This window comes from Rattus rattus, chromosome 3, assembly GCF_011064425.1.
Source record: "Rattus rattus isolate New Zealand chromosome 3, Rrattus_CSIRO_v1, whole genome shotgun sequence".
In the NCBI taxonomy this organism is placed as follows: domain Eukaryota; kingdom Metazoa; phylum Chordata; class Mammalia; order Rodentia; family Muridae; genus Rattus; species Rattus rattus.
Window position 1 is genome coordinate 170,343,012 of NC_046156.1, and position 21,956 is coordinate 170,364,967.

The window sequence follows — 21,956 nt, forward strand, 5'->3', positions numbered from 1 at the left end:
GAACAAAAGCAAGATTTAAGCAAACTTTAAGAATGTTTATTAACACTCCTAGGTTAGCTCTCAAGAGTGCCACAGCACCTCTAAACTTCAACTCGAATCTATGCTTAAAGAGGGGATGGAGAGGAAGTTGTGGATAGGGTGGGAGGCCCTAGGCCATCTCATGGGAAGTGCCGCAGGGGGCTGTGGAGACAACTGCCATCCTACCATTTGCTTAGACACATGCATGCAGCCTATATCTTAAAACAACTGGGGAAGACGAATCCTCAGCAATTATAGCAGAAAATGAGTCACAAGTGCATTTATACTCCAGCTTCACTAAAGAGCAAGGAAAACATCAAGTTGTAGAGATGTACGTGACATTTAGAAAAGCTTTGTTGACATAGATACCTGATATCCTTGGAGCCAAATTCTCTCTTTTAATTAGGAAAGGAAGAGACAAGAGCATTGGATGTCTCTAAAAGATATATCAAGCATGAAGAAAAGGCCTGATTTATGGGTTTAGCAAGCTCTTCTGTAACTATGGAAATGATTACAGAGCAAAGTCAGCTTGAACTGCTTAAGTTAGGGTAAAATCATATCATAGAAAGATTTTGCTCACATTTATCCTACACACTTCATATTTTTTTCACACTCACTTATCCATGTGTTTGGTGGGAAGAAGGACCATGTATTGTGTTTTCTCCACTTCATATGTGTTGTATTGGCTTATTCCTGTAACCAGGTCAGGCCTCCCATGAACAGAGATAGGATGCATTGATGTCTCTATGGCAACATCAGGAGCATGCTCTGTTGGATACCATAGCAGAGTATTTACTCTAGGGACTATGTTGGTGTTACATGAAGAGGTAAGCAGAGTGGGAAACCATGGAAGATGAATATTATTAAGGAAAAGGAAGAGTTCTTTCAAAGAGGAGAGAATGGCACAATCAATACCAGCTTTGGGAGAGTATAAGGGCAGAGGGAGATAAGAGATAAATTCTATCATGGGGTATGCCTGGAAATCGGGGCTTAGAATGCCTCTTGGAGAATAAATACTCTGGAAAGTAGATAGAAGAAGGTAATGAAATCTACTGCACAAAATACCAGTCTGACTCCTGTTTAAGCTAAGATTTGATGATGTAATTCTAAAATGAAAATATCCCTATTATGGTTGATGCTTGTACACATCCAGGGAAAACCCTTTATGAGCAACTGCAAATTTGAACCATCTGCATTAAAATTACTTGACATGTTGGAGGGAATACGAAGTCTGAATATGAAGGTCCTTTTCTTATATAATATGAGGCTCCTAAGAGGTAACAACAAAACATAACAAAATAAAATATATGAACAAGATAAAATAAGAAAGTGGAGTCTGCAGTCCACTTTTGTATCTTATTTATAAATGTGGTGTCCCAGCTCTAAGTGGGAAATCTCCATCAAATTCCTCTCTTCACAGTTCGGGGAACCCCAAGTAAGAGGAGGCATAAAGGATGTAGTAGCCAGAGAGGATAGAGGACACCGGGAAAACACGGCCCTTTAAGTCAACATGAGCAAAGCTCATATGAACTCACAGAGACTGAAACAGCAAGCACAGGGCCTGTGCTTGTCTGCACCAGGTCTCTGTATATATATTATACAGCTTTCACACCAGGTCTCTGTGTATATATTATACAGCTTTCAGTTTAATGTTTTTTTTTTTTCCCGGAGCTGGGGACTGAACCCAGGGCCTTGCGCTTGCTAGGCAAGCGCTCTACCACTGAGCTAAATCCCCAACCCCCAGTTTAATGTTTTTTATGGGACTCCTGAGTGTGGGAATGAGTGGGTCTGTGATTATTGTGCCTTCTCTTGATCTATTTTCCTTGTCCAATATGATGGTTTTTATTTTATCTTTATTTTGCTGTTTTATTATCTTTTAGAAGCCCGTTCTTTTCTAATGAGAGACAGAAGGGGAGTGGACCTAGACGGGAGGAGAGGTGGGGAAGAACTGGGAAGACTAGAGGGAGGGGAAAGTGTAATGAGGATATAAGAGAAAAGAAGTTATTTTCAATAAAAGGGGAAAAAATAAATAATAACGTGGTATGATTCTCGCATCTATAAGGTAAGAGTTAAGAAAACAGGAGCCTAGAGATACACGAAGGAGAACATATATCTTCCACTATCTCGTATCCTTTAGATCACAGACGTGGTGATCTTATGGTTATCATGGTGTTCTTATGTTCTTGAGATGGTCTAGGGGAAGACCTCCAAGAGGGAGAGAATACGAGAAGATGGACAGGAAGGATGCATAATAAAGAGGAAGGGAATGACCAGCTCTGAAGTTCTTTCATCTCCTAGACTTCGCCAGTGACTCTGCAGATGGCCCGAGAACTGTGAGATGCGCCTGGCTGACTTTGGTCCTTGATGTCACATATATGTGATATACAAACATATCCCCAAGGCTTTGAAGCTGTTACTAAATGCTTTCCTCTACACTGGTTTGCCCATGTCTGATCTCATGAAGTCGCATGATGGGAATGAAGCACAGGCCTTACATTACACCCCCTTCTTGATGTTATAATCATATCAATTAATATTGTTTTTACAAATGAGAAAAACTGAAGGCCAAGGTGGAGTGCAGTCTAGATCTCTTGATTCTACTTATGTCCTCAAACATGGAGCAAAAGGAAAGGAATTATTTTCATCTTGGATTCACCTCCTGGCTCACTAGTGTGACTGAGGGTAGCAACGGGGGTTGGAATCACTAAGTTTGGGGCCTGAAGACTTGAAGTCAAATCCTAGTTTTTCTGCTTCCTGAATGTGGCTTGTCTTTTTTAAACCAGAGAGTTTTAGTCGTAGCTAAAGCCTCCGGTGTGCTTTTAAGTTTTGTGACCATGACATTTTGTTTTGTTCCAAAGCTCAATCTTTCATTCTCCATTTTGTTATTATCTTGTATGAATTTTAAGGCGATTGTGATTTTTTTTTCTGTTCAAAGCTGAGTTTTTAAGGTTCCCGTCTTTCATTCCCCCTCTCAACCTAGTGACTCACGCTATTCTATTAAGTATCTTTTGGCTGGAGCACTCGTTCTTTCCTCTAGAACTACTGAGGAACAGCTGTTCAAAAGGTTCTGTACTCTGATGACAAATCTGAGTAGAAGAGAGCTGATGGTATTTCCATTCCCCTCCACTGCCATGTGATGAATTCAAATAAAATAAGGGATTGATAACTAGAACTCCTACGGGAAAGAGTGACTAAAACTTGTGCAAGAGACATCAGTGGCAGTGGCATCCACAAACAGCCCCATATCCTACAGATGTTGTTTGGCTGGCTTTTGAGATCCCTGGAGAATTCCTTGGCTCGTGTTTTGAGATTTTCAGATGCATCCTTTCCCCGCCCCCATCCCCTCTCCCCTTGGGAACTGGAGACCAGTCACACTCATTTCACAGACCTACTTACTTGTCAGGAGACACACTGCTTGCAGGCATACATCTGACAGAATGGAAGCTTTCCTTACAGGGCCAGATGGCAGCTGACTCAGTTAAACACGATCATGTATGGAAAATGTTGAGTCAACGAGGGGGTCACTTAGTACCTTCTAGCTCTGTTTCCTTTGACCTTTCCCTTCCCCAATTTCCCCAATTTGATAGTTTTTTCCCATCTTCGAATTCCTCACCCTACCCAACCTTCAACTCTCCCATTCCTCTCTGCCCGTTTGGACCTGGAGCACAGCTGCATTTCCTCACGGTTTGCACTGGAGAATCCCGACAGTGGCTTCCTCCCCAAGGCCCATGGAAAACATCTGGGCACATTGTCTGCAAATGACAAAAAGAAGGATTGCAGCAAAACAATAACACGAGAAAGCCAATTTGGGGACGCATGTGGTGACAATTAAGACAAGTGGGCTTCTTCATTTATACTGAAACTCCCTCATTCCTCCTTAATGATAAAAATGCAATCTTTTTTAAAGAGATTTTTTTTCCTAGAAATTACTTCTGTGACCACTCTTTAAAGAACACTAATTTTGATGTTAGCCCAGAAGCACCATTCTCAAGGTTTAGTGGATGAGGGAGGGCTTCATAAAAAATAAAGATAGGTATCTGGATCTGATGTTGAAAAGATAGATATGGCATGCAAGGACAGGAAGCAGCAGCCGGCGGCACTTGATAGAAACCTTGTGCATCCGAGTTTCTCAGAACTCACCGATTGGCAGCCTATCGTACCGGGAACTTTCATCTTGTAAATTCCTACATTCGTCAGGCCAAGCGTGAAGGGACTACATCCATGATAGGCTCCTCTGGGGGAAAAAAATGAGAGGATGAGGCTCACTTGCTTCCCCCCCCCCAAAAAAAAGTATGAAAGACACGGATGAACTAGAACAACACGGACATTTAAATCTGACTGACATCTTTGTGAAGAGTTCCACTGAGCTTAAAGCATATGAGCATATTCATTTATATTATCCACTGGTCTCATAGACTTGAAATTGTGAATATATTGAATTTTGGAGATCAGTTGACCGACTTCTCTTAATTTTGAATCTGTCACTCTAAAATAAGGAGACTGATTTATTTTTTTTTTAAAGCAGCATCCCAGAGAGTGCGCGCTCAACAAGTGCTAATCTTCAAAGTGGTCACCTTTGGAAGACAAATATTTGCTCCTGTGATGAAATTGCTGCTCAATGTCATGGGGAGTGCTGTCCTCTTTGTGTGACTCATGTGACCCAATTTAGCATAGAAGAAACAGTTTCTAACCCAAACACTCATTCTTAGTATATAAGTCATCATCATCAATTCATGAAATTTCCAAATTATTATCATCCTTCAATGGCTCCAAATTTTACTTGAAAGAATGTTCATGAAAAAGAAGGCAGAGCATACAGCGAATTCTGGTCAGCAATACCGTGACTGCTTCAAATAGATCAATCCGTATCTGGAGGCTTGTGTTCTGGGAGGTTATTTTGGTAAAACACAATCACAATGAATTATTGCCATATTTACTTGATAGCAAATGTTTCTTTTGGCTTGTGAAAAAACGCACACAGACTGTATATGGAATCTGTTGTGTCGTTCTATGACACAAATTTTTGAAAGTAGACAGAAATCACCCTGACATGAATTTTACATAGGACTAACTTCCTCCCCCTCTTCCTCTTCCTCCTCCTCATCTCCTTTTTTTTTTTGTTTGTTTGATCATTTGTTTGTTTTTGAGATAGAATTTTACTGTGTAGTCTTGGCTATCCTGGAACTCTGTACACCAGGTTGGCCTTGAACTCACAGACACTGGCCTGCCTTTGCCTACCAAGGGCTAACTTCTTCATTCCATAATTTTGTTTTTGTTGATTACTGTTATTCATTCCTTTTATATAAACCTTGTAAAACTCTGTAAATGTGTCAAGGCTGCAAAGTAGGATCATACTTTTCTGTTATTTTAAATGCTAATATATTTATCAAGAGTGTATAAGGCCAGCTGTGTGCCTCTTGCCTTTAGTCCCAGCAGAGGCAGGTGGATCTCTGAGATTTCAAGGCCAGCCTGGTCTACAAGGAGAGTTCCAGTACAGCCGGAACTGTTACACAGAGAAACTTTGTTTCAAAAATAGAAAAGAAAACAGAAACCAAACCAACCAAACAAAAAACTAACAAAAACTAACCCTCCCCTCCAAAGCCCCCTCCCCCCAACAATAACCAAAAAAAAAAAAAAAAACTCTCCCCCATTCCCTCTTTCCCCTCTTTTCTGAGAGGGTGGCACCTCCCTAGATATTCTTCTACCTTGGAATATCAAGTGTCTGCCAGATTAGGCACATCCTTTCCTCAGTGTTTAGGATGTAAATAAATAAATAAATAAATAAATAAATAAATAAATGTAAATTAAAAATATAAATCTAGAGTATGTCCTGTAAAATACAGATCTGTGTTTTATAAGAAATCTTAATAAGTATAAAATTGCAAAAAAAGGGAAACAAAACAAAACAAGAAAAGAGTTTATAAAGCCAATTTGGATGGAATTATCTCATCAAATTCACCAGATTGATCCTGCTCTCAACTGGACGTTGGAAGGATGCTGGGGAATTGCTAGATTTAGTGTTGGGCTAATTCACTGTCTGTTGCCAAGCTGAATGTCATAAAGTATGGTTACCTGAAAGAAATGATGTCTGTGTGGTTCGAGTATGCCCTGGCCATCACCATGGCCAGGTCATTGGCTTCTGATCCACTGTTTACCAAGAAAATGACCTGGTAGGAAAGGCAAGACGCATGACATAGTACTTTTAGTTCCCTGTTGCTCAGTTCATGCAACATTGCTGAAGACCAGGCATTCTGGCTTCTATTAAAGAGAGTTCCCTTAGGTCAGCTTCTGTTCCCAATCACCCCCTTCCTTTTAACTACTACATAAATGCAACAGCCCTCCCTTGAACATCTGTTAAGTGCTACAAAAATGGCTGAGAGGTTGACTCATTTGTGAAATCCTGCTCTTTTATTAGCTTTAACGGATGAGCTGCAAAATGGGAAGATGGGATGACTTTATGAGAGGCTCACGGAGGTCAGCAGCAGAGAACATGCACGGACGAGGTCTTTTGGTTCCTGAATCTAATCCATCTTCACTTATGAAGGCATGGAAGGAGGCAGGACCCCAACCTAGACACCCTAAGGAGGTATGATGTTGCTGTGTGACTACAGCAACGAAGTGCAGCTCAGTCTGAACAAAACAGTGGGAAGAACTGAAGAGGTCCAGCTCCTCCAGACAGGCATAAGGAGACACACATTTGTGGTCTTTCCAACTACCCTTCTACTCTTCATGAAATCTGGATCTGAACACAGGTGGTGGCCATTCCAAACTCCTTTTTCTATTTTGGATAACATAGTAAATGGAATTTCAAGATGAGATAATAAAGTAATAATTAAAGCATGTATTGAGCACTAATTTATGTCTGTCTGTCTGTCTCTCTTTTACACACACACACACACACACACACACACACACTTATGTACTCATTTAACACCTGCATTTAAACGTTGGCAGACATCTTTAGATGTCAGGTCAGTGTCAACTTTAATTCATTTCAGATGTAGAAAATATCTCATTCAGTTAAAACCTCTAAGTGCATTTTAGACAAATGTTATTTATAAGAAATGACTTCCGTTTTTATGAAAGGAAATGAAAGATGACTTTGCAGAAGTAATGTGGGGCAAAAAGAAGGAAATCTCTTCACTGGGAGGCATCTGAAGGACTGGGATTCTCAAAGAGAGGTTTCTGGAATGATGTGAGGAAGTGACCAAGGAGAGGGCACTCAGAGGGGACAGGTGTATGTTGACTCTTTTCACCCGGATTCCTACACCACTTTCTTCAGCTGAAGTGCTCTTAGGTGTGGCTCTCTCCTCACCATGGCAGACATTCAGGGCCCAGACTAAATTCTTTGGGCTCACAGGTCACCATCCTTGTGAGCTGGGAGCACTGTACCTTAAGAGGCTCAGGAAGGAGTGCTGACAGCCTCTCTGCATATTCATGCATCGGAGAGTGGAAGAAGACAGAACTTGTATGCCACAGGCGGTCCATCTGCCTTTTTGCCACGGCAGTTACCTTCCTGGAGAAACAAAGAACCAGTTAAGCACATATCACCAGCAGTCATGTCCTCTCTCCAGGCCATCGAATCCGGGCCCTTGGCTGCTTCTTCAAGAGCTTCAGGAGGTAGGTTTCAAATGTACACTCTACTACTCTTGTTGGAGCAGTGATCAGTGGTAGCAAATATTTTATAATGTTGAAGTCTCATTCTTTAGAGAATCAGTTTAACCTTACTGATTAGAAAGCTCACATGAGAGCAAGTAGCAACTGAAGGCAGATAAACATGTGGGTCCAAATAGGAAGGTCTTGGGAAGGTGGGGAAAGGGCAGCAGTGGCAGGTGTTTGATCCACACCCTAATCTTTGCTATTAATATCTGACACATCTAAAAATTAGTTCGACTACTGAATGATTTTGGGAAATGCCAGCCTAAACAAATTCCTTGGCTGTGGGACTTGCTGGTACCTTTGCTTGGTATACTTCTAAGGAGAAAGGGAGAGTTCACAGTTCTTTTATTATTAGTTCTCTTGTTTATTTTTTATATTACTTTTACTATTTTTCATTATTATTATTATTTTTATTATATTTCATTCACATATACTATATTTTATTTATTATATAATTACCTTATTATAACATATAACATAATACACAATATATAACATAACATCTAACACATGATATATAATATATAATATATAACATTTAAAATATACAATATATGATATATAATATAACATAATTATAATTATGTAATATACAATTTTAAAATTTATTTTATTTTTTATTGGATTTTTTAATTTACATTTCAAATGTTATCCCCCTTCCCGGTTTCCTGTCCATAAACTCCCTATCCCATCTCTCCTCCCTCTTCTCTGAGGGTGTTCCCCTACCCATCCACCTACCCCTTCCCACCTCCTGGACCCCACATTCCCCCTACACTTGGGGAGGCTGTTCGAGCCTTGGCAAGACCAAGGGCTTCTCCTCCCATTGGTGCCCAACAAGGCCATCCTCTGCTACATATGCAGCTGGAGCCATGAGTCTATCCATGTGTACTCTTTGGATGGTGGTTCAGTCCCTGGAAGTTCTGTTTGGGTAATATATAATTACATATTATATTATATTATATATTTTATGCATTATTTTTTATTACTTATTTTTATTTTTAGTATGCTTTTATGGTTACTTTTTTATTATTATTTCTCTTCTTATCTTTTCCTGGAACTCTTTCCCAAGGAATGCCTCCTGCAATTATTCATCCACAGACCCCACTTAAGAAAATTATAAAATGTCAGTAAATCTTTAAAGAGATAAGATCCTTGACAACATCCTGGATGACAGAAGTAAATCTGTGAGCCACATGGCATGTTGAATGGAGGGGACATGGTTAGTACTGGGAATGTGGTGGCCAGCTAGGTGGCTAAGGTGGTATTCCTCTGGAGAGCAGAACACTCTGAAAATACTTGTGTTGATGAGATAAGTGGGAAGAGGAACTCTGAGACTAGGGAGTTTTCAGCAGAGGTCTCAGCCCTCAGATGGCATCAGGTTGGCTGTAGGAACCGAGAAGGAAGAAAACTCAAAGACGACTTTGACATTCTCGCCTAGAACGCTGGACAAATTCCAGAAGTAACTCAGGGGTACAGCTGTCTCTCGGGCAGATGTTTCACATGTGTCTCTTGAATAAGTGGCTGAGTGAATAAAATCAGTTTTGTGGAGATCATGGGTTTAGTCTTAGAATATATTGGGGTGAGAGATATCCTGTGTGGCATTGGGGAGTGTGCGGGCCATCCTGGTGCCCTCTCTGAGGGTATTCAACCTCTTCTTGTCTTTTGGTGAGGACCCATAGCTGAAGATAGCACATTGCATAAAGCAGTTGAAAATGTAGCTACATAAACAGGGAAGGAGGGGTGGTAGAGAATGTGGTGAGATGGTGAGAGAGAGGAAAAAAAAACAAAAAACAAAGAAAGGAGAGACAGAGATACAGACCAGGATCCCTGGAGTCAGGATCAGGTGGAGATTAGAAGTTTTATGAAGTCGTGAAAGTGAGTCCCACTGCCTGGGACATTGTCAGTGCTGGGAGGACTCAGCCTATACTGTTCTGTTTTCGTTGAATGTGTGTACTTTGCCTTAAAGCACTTCTGAATAGCTTGCATGCTCACTGGGACTTGTGCATTCTGAAAACAGAAGAGTGCATAGGAAGTAGAGAAGGAGAAGCATTCTAGGCAAGAATGTCAAAGTTGTCTGTGTGTGGAGGACCAAGTTATTTCTCTTCTGTTAGCAGTTGCAGGAGAGATCCCTTGCCCCTTGTATTGATGGGAAGTATAATTTACTTTGTCTATGCTGTTTTTCCAGTATCCATCAAATATTAACTTCACTCACCAAATTTGTTAGGGCAAGAGAGAACAGAGCATTCACAGCTCAGTGCGCAGTGCAGAAGGGTGTGGGGGATGGGGACAGAGGAAGAAAAACAGCAGTTAGCTGTAAAAGGACCTCTCCTAGAAATAGCTGCAAACACAAGTCCAGAACAGTGGCAATAATGTGTTCACATGGAAGGGGGAAAATTTCACAGGATTCCTCTCCTAGAAAAAACAAAACAAAACAAAACAAAACAAAATAAAACAAAATAAAACAAAAAAACCTATAGGCAGCCATTGACTACTGAGAGAAGGAGAATTATCCTATTCCAGGGAGGAGCCTACTTACCGATTGTCCAATGGGGAGTGGTTATCTCTGATACTGCATGCACATAAACAAAAACAAACCCGGCAGGTTGCATTCATATATATGTATTACATATATATAATATATACATATATACACACAATACATATTTGTGGGTATACATATCTACATAACAAATATAATCAAGAAAAAGAATCTATCAACTTGAGAGCGAGTGAAGTGTGAGAAGGGTTTAAGGGAGAGTAGTTGGGAGGGGCTGGTAGTGACAAGGGGGGGAAGTGGTATAGTCCTCATTTGGTTAAGAACACTTTAAAAGAGCTTCATTATAACTCTGATAAAATAGCACATTATATAGAAACATTTTAAAAGAATTATTTATTTTATGTATATGAGGACACTGTAGCTGTCTTCAGACACACCAGAAGAGAGCATTGGATGCCATTACAGATGATTGTGAGCTATCAGTGGGAATTGAACTCAGGACCTATGGAAGAGCAGACAGTGCTCTTAACCACTGAGCCATCTCTCTAGCCCCCTATATATAAAATTCTAAAAGAATGAAAAGGCCACCTAGAAACCCAGAGGGTCAGGGAGGAGTGTCCTGAGAGTCTGTGAGTGGGGGAGCTGGTCATAGCTTCAGACAATCTCAACTTTAATTCATACATTTCTAAGTAGGTTTTCAGCCACAGATGCATTTCTCTATTATAATTTCATTTCTCATCAATCTCTCAGTGCTGGCAGAGATGCTCCCTCATGGATCTAGCAGTTCTCATGGACCATCCTTCATGGAATTCTCTTGTCTTTGTGTTTGCCTTATAGGACCACCACTTGTCTTTTCTCTTGGTGTATCCCTGCCTTTGGAAAGCTTCCTTCATCAAGAAACACACAGAGACATTGACTCACATGTTGCATGTGCACCAGGAATGATCAAAGCTTCCACGAGAAAGAAAAAAGTACAGAATCAAGTCTGTTTGTTTCTTTACAGAGGAAAGCAAGTAGGTGCATGTCAGTACAACAGAAAGAATTTAAGGCCAGGATATAGAAATCAAGGGTTCTGAGTTACACAAATGATTGTTTTCCATGTTTTTCTGCATTTAAAGGATACTCTTCTTTTCTTTTAAGGATACTCACGGGTGGCAGTGACCAACACCAACAGTTACAATCCCAGAGAAGAAGTCCAGGTATCTGTTTCCTTCGGAATCAAAGAGCCATTCCATGTGTCCCTGGTGGAGCAGCAAAGGCTTCTGGAAATAGGCTGTATTCACAGGAGAAAGGTGCTGCTTATGAATCTCCAGGACATGGTTGTAGGCCAGAGACTAGGATAGACAAATTAAAATTTGTTTTCTTAGTCCTGGGTTCTATCAAGAGCAGGTCAGTTTACCAGGACCTAATCACCTTAGTGTGGGCTCTCAGATGGGTACATTACCCAGTGTGCTCTGGGAAAAGTGAGGTCCTTTGTATTTAGCTCCTGTTTATTCAGTGTTTCTTCTCATTTAGGATTCCTTGCTAGAGTACATGTGAAGAGGGTTGGAATTCCCACCTCTCGACCAAAAGCCTTCCTTTCAAGTTGGCTTTACCAGGAAAATAAAACAGCTTGGAAATGAGTGCTTGAATTAATGTCATGTTTGCTGCTATGACAAACACCCTAAACTAAATCAATGGCTGGCCATAGTGGCACTCACCTTTAATTCTCACACTTGAGGGGCAGAGGCAGGTGAATCTCTGTGAGTTCCAGGACAGCCTGGGCTACACACAGAGGGAGAGACCTTGCCTCAAACAAAACCAATCAAGCCAAGAAGCAAACAAAAAATAATCAAGGCGATGTTGGCCATTGAATCCAGGGTCATGTGCATGCTAGGCCTGTGCTTTATCAGTGAGCTTCACACCCTACTTTTCTTTCTTTCTCTGAGCATATTTGTATGTATGTGTACATGTGTACGTGTGTGTGCATGATTGTGTGCCTCTGTGACTCTGTGTGTGTGTGTGTGTGTGTGTGTGTGTGTGTGTGTGTGTATAGACCAATGGTCAATATTGAGTATCTTCTTCAATTGTTCTCTTCTTTATTTTTTTGGAGCCGGATCTCCCGCAGAACCTGGAGCCCACTGATTCTGTTAAGAGGACTAGACAGAAAGCCCTAGTCTCTGGTTTCCCTGGGTCATGAGGATCACAGGCATGTGTTGCCATGCCGAGCATTTCATGTGTGCCCCAGAATGTCAACTCATGCTTCCTAGCCAACACTCAAGACACGGAGCTAATCTCCCTACCCTGACTTGTTTTAAATAACAAACCCTCCCAACATCCTAGAGTTGCTTTAATCCCATCACTCAGAAGGCAGAGGCAAGAGGCTGTCTGTGGGTTTAAGGCTAGCCCAGTCTACACAGGAAGTTCCTGGACAGTCAGGGCTACATAGAGAGACATTATCTCAAACACAAATCCCAGAAAAACAAAAACAGAAAACACAAACAAGAGCAACGAAAGGCAGAGTTTATTCCTGGCTCACAGTCTATCATGTGGGAAAGTCAGAGCCAAATTGACAGAACTGGTCAAATCATACCCACAGCCAAGAGACAGAAGAACAAACGCATGTGCCCAGGAAGCTGCCTCCTGTTTATTCAGTCCAGGACTCTAAGCTTAGGGTATGCGCTCACTCATGATTAAGAAGGATTTTTCAACATCAATTCATGTTATCAAAATATTTCCCCACAGGCATACAAAAGGATCATTTCTCAGTCGAGTTTTGATTCTTTCAAGCTGATACCACACCCATGGTTTCTTTTTATAGAGCTTTGGATTATACTGATTTTCAAAATTAGGTCCAATGAACATGATATAGAATAAAAATTGTTCTCTCTCTCTCTCTCTCTCTCTCTCTCTCTCATGTCTGTATGTGTGTATGTGTGTTTTTATGTGTGTGTGTATGTGTGTGTGTGAGAGAGATATGTGTGTGTGTGTGTGTGTGTGAGAGAGAGAGAGAGAGAGAGAGAATATGAGAGAGAGAGAAGAGAGACAGAAGAGGGAGAGGGGGAGGAAGAGGAGGAGGAGGAGGAGGAGGAGAAGGAGAAGGAGGAGGAGGAGAAGAGGAAGAAGAAGAAGAAGAGGAAGAGGAAGAGGAAGAAGAAGAAGAAGAAGAGGAAGAGGAAGAGGAAGAAGAAGAAGAGAGGGAGAGAGGCAGGGAGGAGACAGAGAAAGAGTAAGAAATCATTATCAATTTGATAACAGGAAAATATTCTTTCTAGAGGGAGAATGATCATGTGATGTGATGTATTGCCATGTGTAAATTAAAATAACAACATTGTACAAAGAAATAAGGGATTTAACACTGACTTAAGTGTGCCCCTGTTGTATGTGTATATGTGTCTGTATGTATATGACTATGAATATGTATCTGTGTGTGTATGAACATGTATGTGTATCTCTGTGTGTATGAGTATGTATGTGTGGTCTGTATGTGTATGTGTGTGTATGAGTATGTGTGTGCATGTGTGTGTCTGTGTGTATATGAGAATGTGTATAAGTCTGTATGTATCTGAGTATGTGTGTGCATGTGTGTATGTACATATGTATGAGTATATGTGTGTTTATGATCTTATAATAGTCCTTTCGTGTGTTTTCTGTCAGTCTCACATATGTTTATCAGTTCATATATAGCTAGAAAAGAGTGTATGGAGGCTTCAGATACCCCTAAAATGTGAAGGGTAGGATATCATAAGACTGTTGACTGACATAGCAGGGTTATTTGTAGATTCTTTCTGGGGAACAGTTTTGGAAGTCTGAGATCTCCCGAGGGTGGCCTTTTTTTCCTTTCTCAAGCCAGAATCACATCTTACCTGGTATTTCTCAGGTGAGAAGTCACACGGTGGCATGTTGGGCTTTGTATGAAGAGTGAGCTTGGGTACATATATCCGAGAAGCACCTGCCGAAACGAAGTGAATTAGGACCTTCAGCGAAACGTGATGGACATGCACTTGTGTCACGCATGTGGTTACCTGAACCAACTCAGCAATCTTCTTTCTTACTTCAATAAAATCACGTTAGTTTTGATTTAAATATTGAGTTATCTTAATAGTGGATCTTCTGGAGGAAAAATGACTGAATCTAGTGCAAAAAGATAAGGATGACAAGGAAGTAACAGGGTTTTTTTCCCTACAGACCCCTCTCACAGCTTAGAGACCTCAGTTCAAGCAGTTCAAGCAGGTCCTACTTTCTGTTGACTATTTATAGTCAGGTTGCAATGCAGTACCCAGGGGATGCCTAGTCACTTTGTTAAATCAATATGGTTTCTAAGCTATGAGTTACTCAGTGCCTGAACTCTGTTGTGTGGTCCAGTGCGTGATACCTGGCTGGCTCTCCATACATGAAACTCATTGATGTTGGTTATTCTAGTAGAGAGTACACACAAATTGGTGTTAGGTATCAGGCTCTATTAATATCTGCAAACAGGTCTAGAAGACACCACCCCATCCTTAGGAAAAGGCCACCTACTTAGGACTGTGGGAAAGGAAGAGAAGTTGAGAAAGAAGAGTCATTACATGTCTAGAGCTGGGAGAAACATTTAGGCTGGAGAGAGGTATTGAAATTTTTATGTATGCTTAAGCTGAAGATGTTATATTAATTTGTTCAAGTTCATCATGCTTGTTAGAAAGACCAAGAATGAAAACTTGAGTCATGTACTCCAAGTCTAGGATTCTTTTTCTGCTCACCTTTTCCTGACAGCACAGACTCTGACCTCTCATATAAGTGGGCAGGTACAATGCAGTTAGAAACTATCAGAGGAGATATCTAGAGTCTTTATAAGTAGTTTTGGGAGAGAATGACCCCAATTTAGAAGATCTGAGGTCAGGTTTGTGGTAATTTTACAGGTGGAAAGAACTGAGCAAGACATAGATATCACCTGAACACTTCAGGTGTGTGGAGGAAATGCTGTGCTGTGTGGCTGTGAAGTCACTGTCTTGAGAAAATTGATGAACAATGTGTTTTTAAGTGAAGCAGGGATGTATTCACTGTGGACTTATTGTTTTTCAAAAATCCCATCCATTTTATCCAAATAACCACGGATGTCATGAATATGCTCTTACTGTCAAGGTAAGTGGCTTTTGGTTATCCATGCAAAAGAATGACAGGAAAAAGATAGCTTAAGTTTTCTGAGAATTTAACCTTCTGAAAGCTTTTTATGGTGGGGCTCTGTGCTAGTCCCTCTCCTGAAATGGAAAAAAAGGAATGTTTCTGAGAATTCAAAACCCTTTTATTCCCCCATTCTTGTGTTCCTATCTGTAAAATTGGATTTGCTCAATGAGTAGGCTATAAGCTCATTCACTATAAAGCTCTAAGAATTAATGGGAATGTGCTGGCAAGGAAAGAGAACTGACGGAAAAGACTCGACAAAGGAAAAGTGAGATTTTACATAATCAAGGCAGACTCACTCATTCCTCCCTTCCTCCCTTCCTTCCTTCCTTCCTTCCTTCCTTCCTTCCTTCCTTCCTTCCTTCCTTCATTCATTCAACAATGGCATATGCATATAAATGGTGAGGCAAAGATTCTAAACAAAAATTATAAATACATTGAAGAGAAAGGGAAAAATAGACAAAAGGAAGGTAGGAAATGAAGATAAACAGCAATAATAGCAACAGAAAAAGAATTATTCCATAAATGAAATACAGCTATTCAATACTTGGACGATTTTTCTTGTCATACTATCCCTCACAATAAACAAACTTCACAAATCATAGTAAAAGTCAATGGATAAAAATAAATTTTTACAAGACAGGAAAATGAAAATCAAAATGTCTCCAGAATTAATCGCCTGTGTTCTTTGTATAAAACAGCCTGTGCTTTGAGGGTTCTGTGTGAGTGGGGCACTGTTAAAGGTTTTCTTTGATTCTAGTATATCTGTATTCATATATGAACATGTATAGAAGGATTGCGTGTATGTATTGTGGGTATATAAGGATTAGGTGGGGGAGGATGTTGTGCTAAAGGCACCAAAGTCCAAGTCTTTTGTGAATTGGCATTTTTATGAATATATATTACTCTGTATCTGTTGTTTTTACTGATCTGAAATTATTTTCTTAGACTAAACAGAGGTGGCAGCTCTAATTCTCACCCACCTCATCTCACAGAGACAACTTAAAACATTAAAATAGAATTAAATGTGGAGAACAATATGACTCCTATAATAAATACCAAGTGGGCAATTACACTTAACTTTCCAGCTATCCAATTTTCAGAATTCCACAGCAGACAAATTGCTTTCTTGTCTTTTGTTTTCTTTCCTCAAAATCAAAATATTAAAATGAAAAAAAAAAAACCTAGAGGACAAAATAGGAAGAGAAATAATCTTTTGTGGGAGTTTGGGAGTCATCATGAAATCCTTGTTTGTTTTTGGTAATGGATTTGTGTAAAGGGTTTTCTAACCACAACAATCAGTTTTCAACTAAGAAACTAAGAAGGTATGTGTCAGGAGTCTTCACCCTAGACATTAAAAGAACAACAAGACACAGTACACAAGTCGATGTGTTGTGACTTATTCAAATGCGAGTTGTATCTTATTTTTGCAGAGCATCTTTTAGGTAACTATAAATATATGCATCCTATTTTCTATCTTATCTGATATTTAGAACAGACCATTAGCAAAGGGAGTCTTTTTTATCATCCATCTACCTTGGCACTGAGGTAGTGACAGAATGACATCTGCCAAGGAAGCCTACTGAAGCCACATTGGGATCTGGAGGGGCAAGGACAAAGACTGGTTTGAGGAGCAAGTGTTTTATCTCTCTCTCTCTCCTCTCTCCCTCTCTCCCTCTCTCTTCCTTTCTCTCTCCTCTCTCCCTCCCCTTCCTTCCTTCCTTCCTCCTTCCCCTCCCTCCCTCCCTCCCTCCATCTCCCCTCTATTGGGTTTCTAATTGTCTGTTGGGGTTCCTTGTTCTTCTTCACTGTTTTACATGGGAATATCTGTCTGTTGCTTGTTCTGTACTACCCAGTCCCCCACGAGACCACCACACCCTGTTTCTCTGCCTTATTATATGTTCTGGGTGAAAGGGTAACTAATGCTGGATGTGTACCCCTCACCAGCAAGGCCATGATGAGAAGATTCCTTCTAGAATTTATGGTTCCTGCTGGCCCACTTTCTGTGCCCTCTCTGTATGTCCAAATCTATTTATTATGTTTTGGGGATCATTTCAGACTCCCTTCCTTCCTCCATGGCTTTCCAACCTAGCCTTTTGTAGTGGGTCGGCTTAATACTACTTGTATTCTAATGCTGATTTGTGGCCCCCAAGACTGGTTACACCAAAGATGAGAAAATCTACACATAAGAGACTGAGTGACTCTGCCTCCAGTTAATTGTGATTGGTAAATAAATATGCCAACAGCCAATAGCTGGGAAGAAGAGATATAGGTGGGGTTGATGTTTCTAAGACTTGGAGAGATAAGACCATGAGGAGGGAAGGAGAAGAAAGAAGCTGCCGTAGAATAAAGGAAGAATGTGCAGGAGAGGAGAAAGGAGAAGCTACCATGGCTTAGCTGAGCCATAAAAGTGTGGTCCTGAGGGCTGGCCAATTAGAGCTAGAAACAACCCAGATAAAACATAGTAAATAGTTACTCAGGGTTATCAATAGGTAGGTGGATTCTAATAACATGGAAGGTAGGCAGTTGCCTAGCTACTGTGTTTCTTATTAGGCATATTAAGCATATTAAAAATATAAAGACTGTGCATGTTTTTTATCCTGGAATTCAATAACCAAAAGTGGGGTAGAAATCCCAGGCTGGGTTTTTTTTTAATACGTTTTACTACAGTTTTTTTCTGAAGTAAATCAGAAGTGGTGGTTGTTGCTTGTTCAGCTGTGAAACTTTGACGTAATTTGGGGTCTGGTGAGTACATATGTACACAGTAACACGGTAAACAAATACATATAGGGACTTGAAGAGTGTTTGGAAGACTAGGGATTAAAGGCTACATGGCACACATCTGTAAGATTACTTTTCCCTAGGTTTATTGATAGAACTCTATATAGGGATTTCAAGCAACAACTGCAGATGACTTTAAGGTATCACCTTTCAGTCAGAATGGTTAGTATAAAAAAATCCAAGCTAAATACAACAACAAAAATATTCTTGAGAATGTTGAGAAAAGATCATTCTTATGTGCTGTTATTTGGAATATAAATTAATATAGCTGTTATAGCAAACAGCATGTCAAATTTTCAAAATCTTAAAGTATCTACCACATGACTCAGTGTCCCATTTTTTGTTGTATATCCAAAGGAAATGAAACCAGCATGTTAAAGAGAAACTTCTATGCTTATGTTTAATGTGTTACTATTCACTTTAGACAAGACGTGGATTCGACAGAGGCCCCTATATGGATGAAGAAATGTAGAAAAATTAAGTAAGATAATGTAGTGAATGTGCACAATAACATCGTTATTATCCAGCCATGAAAAGAATCAAATCCTGTCATTTGTAGAAAGATGATGATTGGAACTTGGGAATATTATACTAAGCAACATGAGTTAATCAAAGAAAAAGAAAAACTTCATATATTGAAAACTAAAATAGTCTGTATGAAAGGAGAAGAGTGTAGAAGGATGATTATTAGAGTCTGGAAAGATACAAAAAAAAAGATAATTGAACTAGTCACATAACAAGAATGTTAGTGTTCTGTGGCACAGTAGGGTTATTGGAATTCATAGTATCCTGTTCATATATTACAAAGAACTAAAAAAGAAGAGGTGTCTTAGTTACTACTCTATCAGTGTGAAGAGACACCATGACCAAGGAAACCCTTTTTTTTTTTAAAAGCACTTAATCTGTTTAAGAGAGTTAGTTCATGATGAATCATGGAAAGAAGCAGAGGGGCATAGTTTTCTATTCTGAACCGTAGGCAGCAGACAGAGAGTGACACTGGGCCTGGCATGACTTTTTGAAAGCCTAAAACTTATTCCCAGTGATACTTCTCCTCCAATGAGGTCACACCCCCTAACCCTTCTCAAACAACTCCACTTTCTGGTGACCAAGCATTCAAATTTATGAGTCAATGGGGGCCATTATTATCTAAACCACCATAGGAGGTCACAGGTTCCAAACATGAAAACTGAGGAGCTGGGGATGCTAATCATCCTGACTTGATGATGGCGCAGTATCCACATATACCACATTCTGCACTGTACTATATACACATGCGCAACTATTGTGTCAAAGTGAAAAGTTTAAAAGTTAAAAAAGAAAATAAACAGGACAACACCTCTCTGGGCACCATGCCTTCTGTACTATCACCATGAAGACAGCTCCATCACCCTAGAGTTGTTGGTTGAAGAGAAAGAGACTCCAAGGCATTTTCTCTCACTCTGTCAGCATAGAGTAATTTCAGTGTGGTCTCCCACCTCCTGGGTTCATGCATAATCTATCTCTGTCTGGGAAACTGGAGTTAACAGGATTGGAAAGGGCAGTGAAACAGGCTGTGGTATAACCTCAGAGTTTGGAGCCAGACACATCTGGCTTTCAATCTTGTTGGAATTTACATGTTTCTGCTTTTGATCGTATTCATTTTTATTTTATTTTAATTTTTAAGTCTGCTTATTTTATGTGTATGTATTTCCTGCGTGTATTTACATGCCCCATGTGCATGCACGGTGCTCACAAAGATCAGGAGAAGTGATTGGATCTCCTGGAACTGGAGTTAAGGATGGTTGTGGGTAGCCATGTATTTTTACAAAATTGCCAGATGAGAATGGAGAGGAGACCTGAGACCAAAGGAGTGAAAATGGGAAGATATGGATAAGATAAAAATGATCATGAAGAGGGATGGAAAAGGGTCCTATATACCATTTATGGTATATGGGCATGGGTTTCCTAATGACCCATAAATATGTCTGTTTAAGCATATGTGTTTAGAAAGGAAATTAATACTTATGTTGTGAGTGAGGTTAGAAAGAACAAACCCATATGAAGATCATTGGAACATGGAAATAATTTGTAAAGATTCCTATGTCTGGCTACTCCACATCTCCTTAAATTTCTTATTCCTGCTGCAGAGAGGTGAGAGTCTAACTCGTTTCAACCTGGCTTGGATGAACTTAGGAAAACAACTCATCTCTCTCTCTCTCTCTCTCTCTCTCTCTCTCTCTCTCTCTCTCTCTCTCTCTCTCTCTCTCTCTGTATTTGGGAATGTTACCTCCTACATGAGAACCTATGTCTTTTAAAATAAGAATCCCAGGGATTTATTGAACATAATATCTCATTTTGGCTTATTTTCCTTGGATTTCTTCTTCATGTCAAAGTAGAAATAGCTGGTTCTAATTTCTAGGTTGTCTATTATCAGGTTTTATTACCCATTGATTTCACTTTAGGACCAATGAGGGCCACCATTAAATACTGACAGAAATGAAACCTCTGGGTTAGGAAGGCTGAGACCATTGACTGTTACAAATGTGTCTTTAAAATCCCCAAGCCCTTACTCAACATGGATTGTCTCACACCCCAGGCAATCGGCTCCAAAGTTCAGGCTTTCCCCTTCTCTCAACCCTCTGCCAACCCATATCCAACGGTTTACACTCACAGCTCAGGGATGGACGCATCTGGAGGATTCTCAGAGAGGTCTCCAGGTAGAAAGCTTTCTGCAAAGTTCTCCAGGCTAGAGACATCTTTTCCCAGGCAGGAAGAAAATCCAGTGGAAGCAGGTCAGTGGGAGGAGGGGCTCCAAATGATCCCTGACTGAGCTGGACTTTGATATTAGAGGAGGCGGTCTGACTTTAGAAAGAAAATTGCAGACTGGTGATTATAAATGGACTTGGGTAAACCCCAGAGCCCGGCACTGTTAGGAATAATGGAGGTAAGAAACAGAGAAAGGGAAAAGGAGACAAGCAGAGAAAGGAAAGGCAGCAAAGGATGTTGGGAGGGAAGAGAAGAGAGGGCAAGGGAGAGAGACAGGAGGGGATTGAAAACTGAAAGACAAAACAGAGTTCAGCTGAGCTCATTTTGCAAGCCTCCTATTCTATTCCAACCTGGGGCTCGCGAGTATGAGTCTCTCTGTAGAAGGGCAGAGTTACTTTGGACATAAATGTTTATGTACAAAATTGAGTGGGATGTAAAATGATCTTCCTATGTTCACGTGTTTGTATACTTGGCCCCTGGCTGGTGGGACTACTACGGGAGTTTATGGGACATCTTGGCTATGGAAGCCAGTTGGAAAAGACCTTGTGAGTTTTTGGCTAACTATACTCCCACCCTCAGCTATGTTCTTCTTAGTTAGTGTCACATAACAATTACCCTTCCCCTGTGTTGGCACTGCCATGCACCAAGGTGATTCAACCTCCACATCATCTGTATGTGGGGACATGACGGACTATACTCTTTCTTTCTCTCTGTCTTTCTTTCTTTCTTTCTTTCTTTCTTTCTTTCTTTCTTTCTTTCTTTCTTTCTTTCTTTTTTCTTTTTCTTTCTTCTTTTTTTTTGACATTTTCCCCATTTTTTTACATATTTTTTTGGGATTTTTTTTTACATTTCAAATGTATCCCGTTTCCTGGTTTCTCCTCCAGAAACCCACTATCTCCCACTGCTTCTATGAGGGTGCTCCCCAACCCACACACCCACAACTTTCCACCGCCCTGCCCTGACATTCCACTACACGGGGGCATCAAGCCTTGACAGGACCAAGGGCCTCTCCTCCCATTGATCCCCAACAAGGCCATCTTCTGCTACATATGCAGCTAGAGCCATGGGTCCCTCCATGTGTACTCTTTGGTGGTTGGTTTAGTCCCTGGGAGCTTGG

At 40.4% G+C, this 21,956-nt stretch overlaps 1 protein-coding gene across 2 annotated transcripts in view; it reads right to left on the reverse strand.

Moving 5' to 3' along the window:
• Agxt2 (alanine--glyoxylate aminotransferase 2) overlaps nt 1-20,874 on the reverse strand; it is a 41,792-nt gene extending 20,918 nt beyond the window's left edge. Inside the window, exons 1-8 of one of the 2 annotated variants that reach the window (XM_032896830.1) lie at nt 20,745-20,829; nt 14,671-14,673; nt 14,020-14,105; nt 11,324-11,508; nt 7,411-7,534; nt 6,091-6,185; nt 4,159-4,252; nt 3,677-3,770 (exon numbers count right to left, since the gene is read on the reverse strand). In XM_032896830.1, coding sequence (XP_032752721.1) covers nt 3,677-3,770; nt 4,159-4,252; nt 6,091-6,185; nt 7,411-7,534; nt 11,324-11,508; nt 14,020-14,105; nt 14,671-14,673; nt 20,745-20,829 — 766 coding nt within the window. Of the gene's footprint in view, nt 1-3,676; nt 3,771-4,158; nt 4,253-6,090; nt 6,186-7,410; nt 7,535-11,323; nt 11,509-14,019; nt 14,106-14,670; nt 14,674-20,744 lie in introns of both variants that reach the window. The other variant, XM_032896829.1, reaches the window with a different exon arrangement.
• Nucleotides 20,875-21,956: the final 1,082 nt, after the last annotated feature.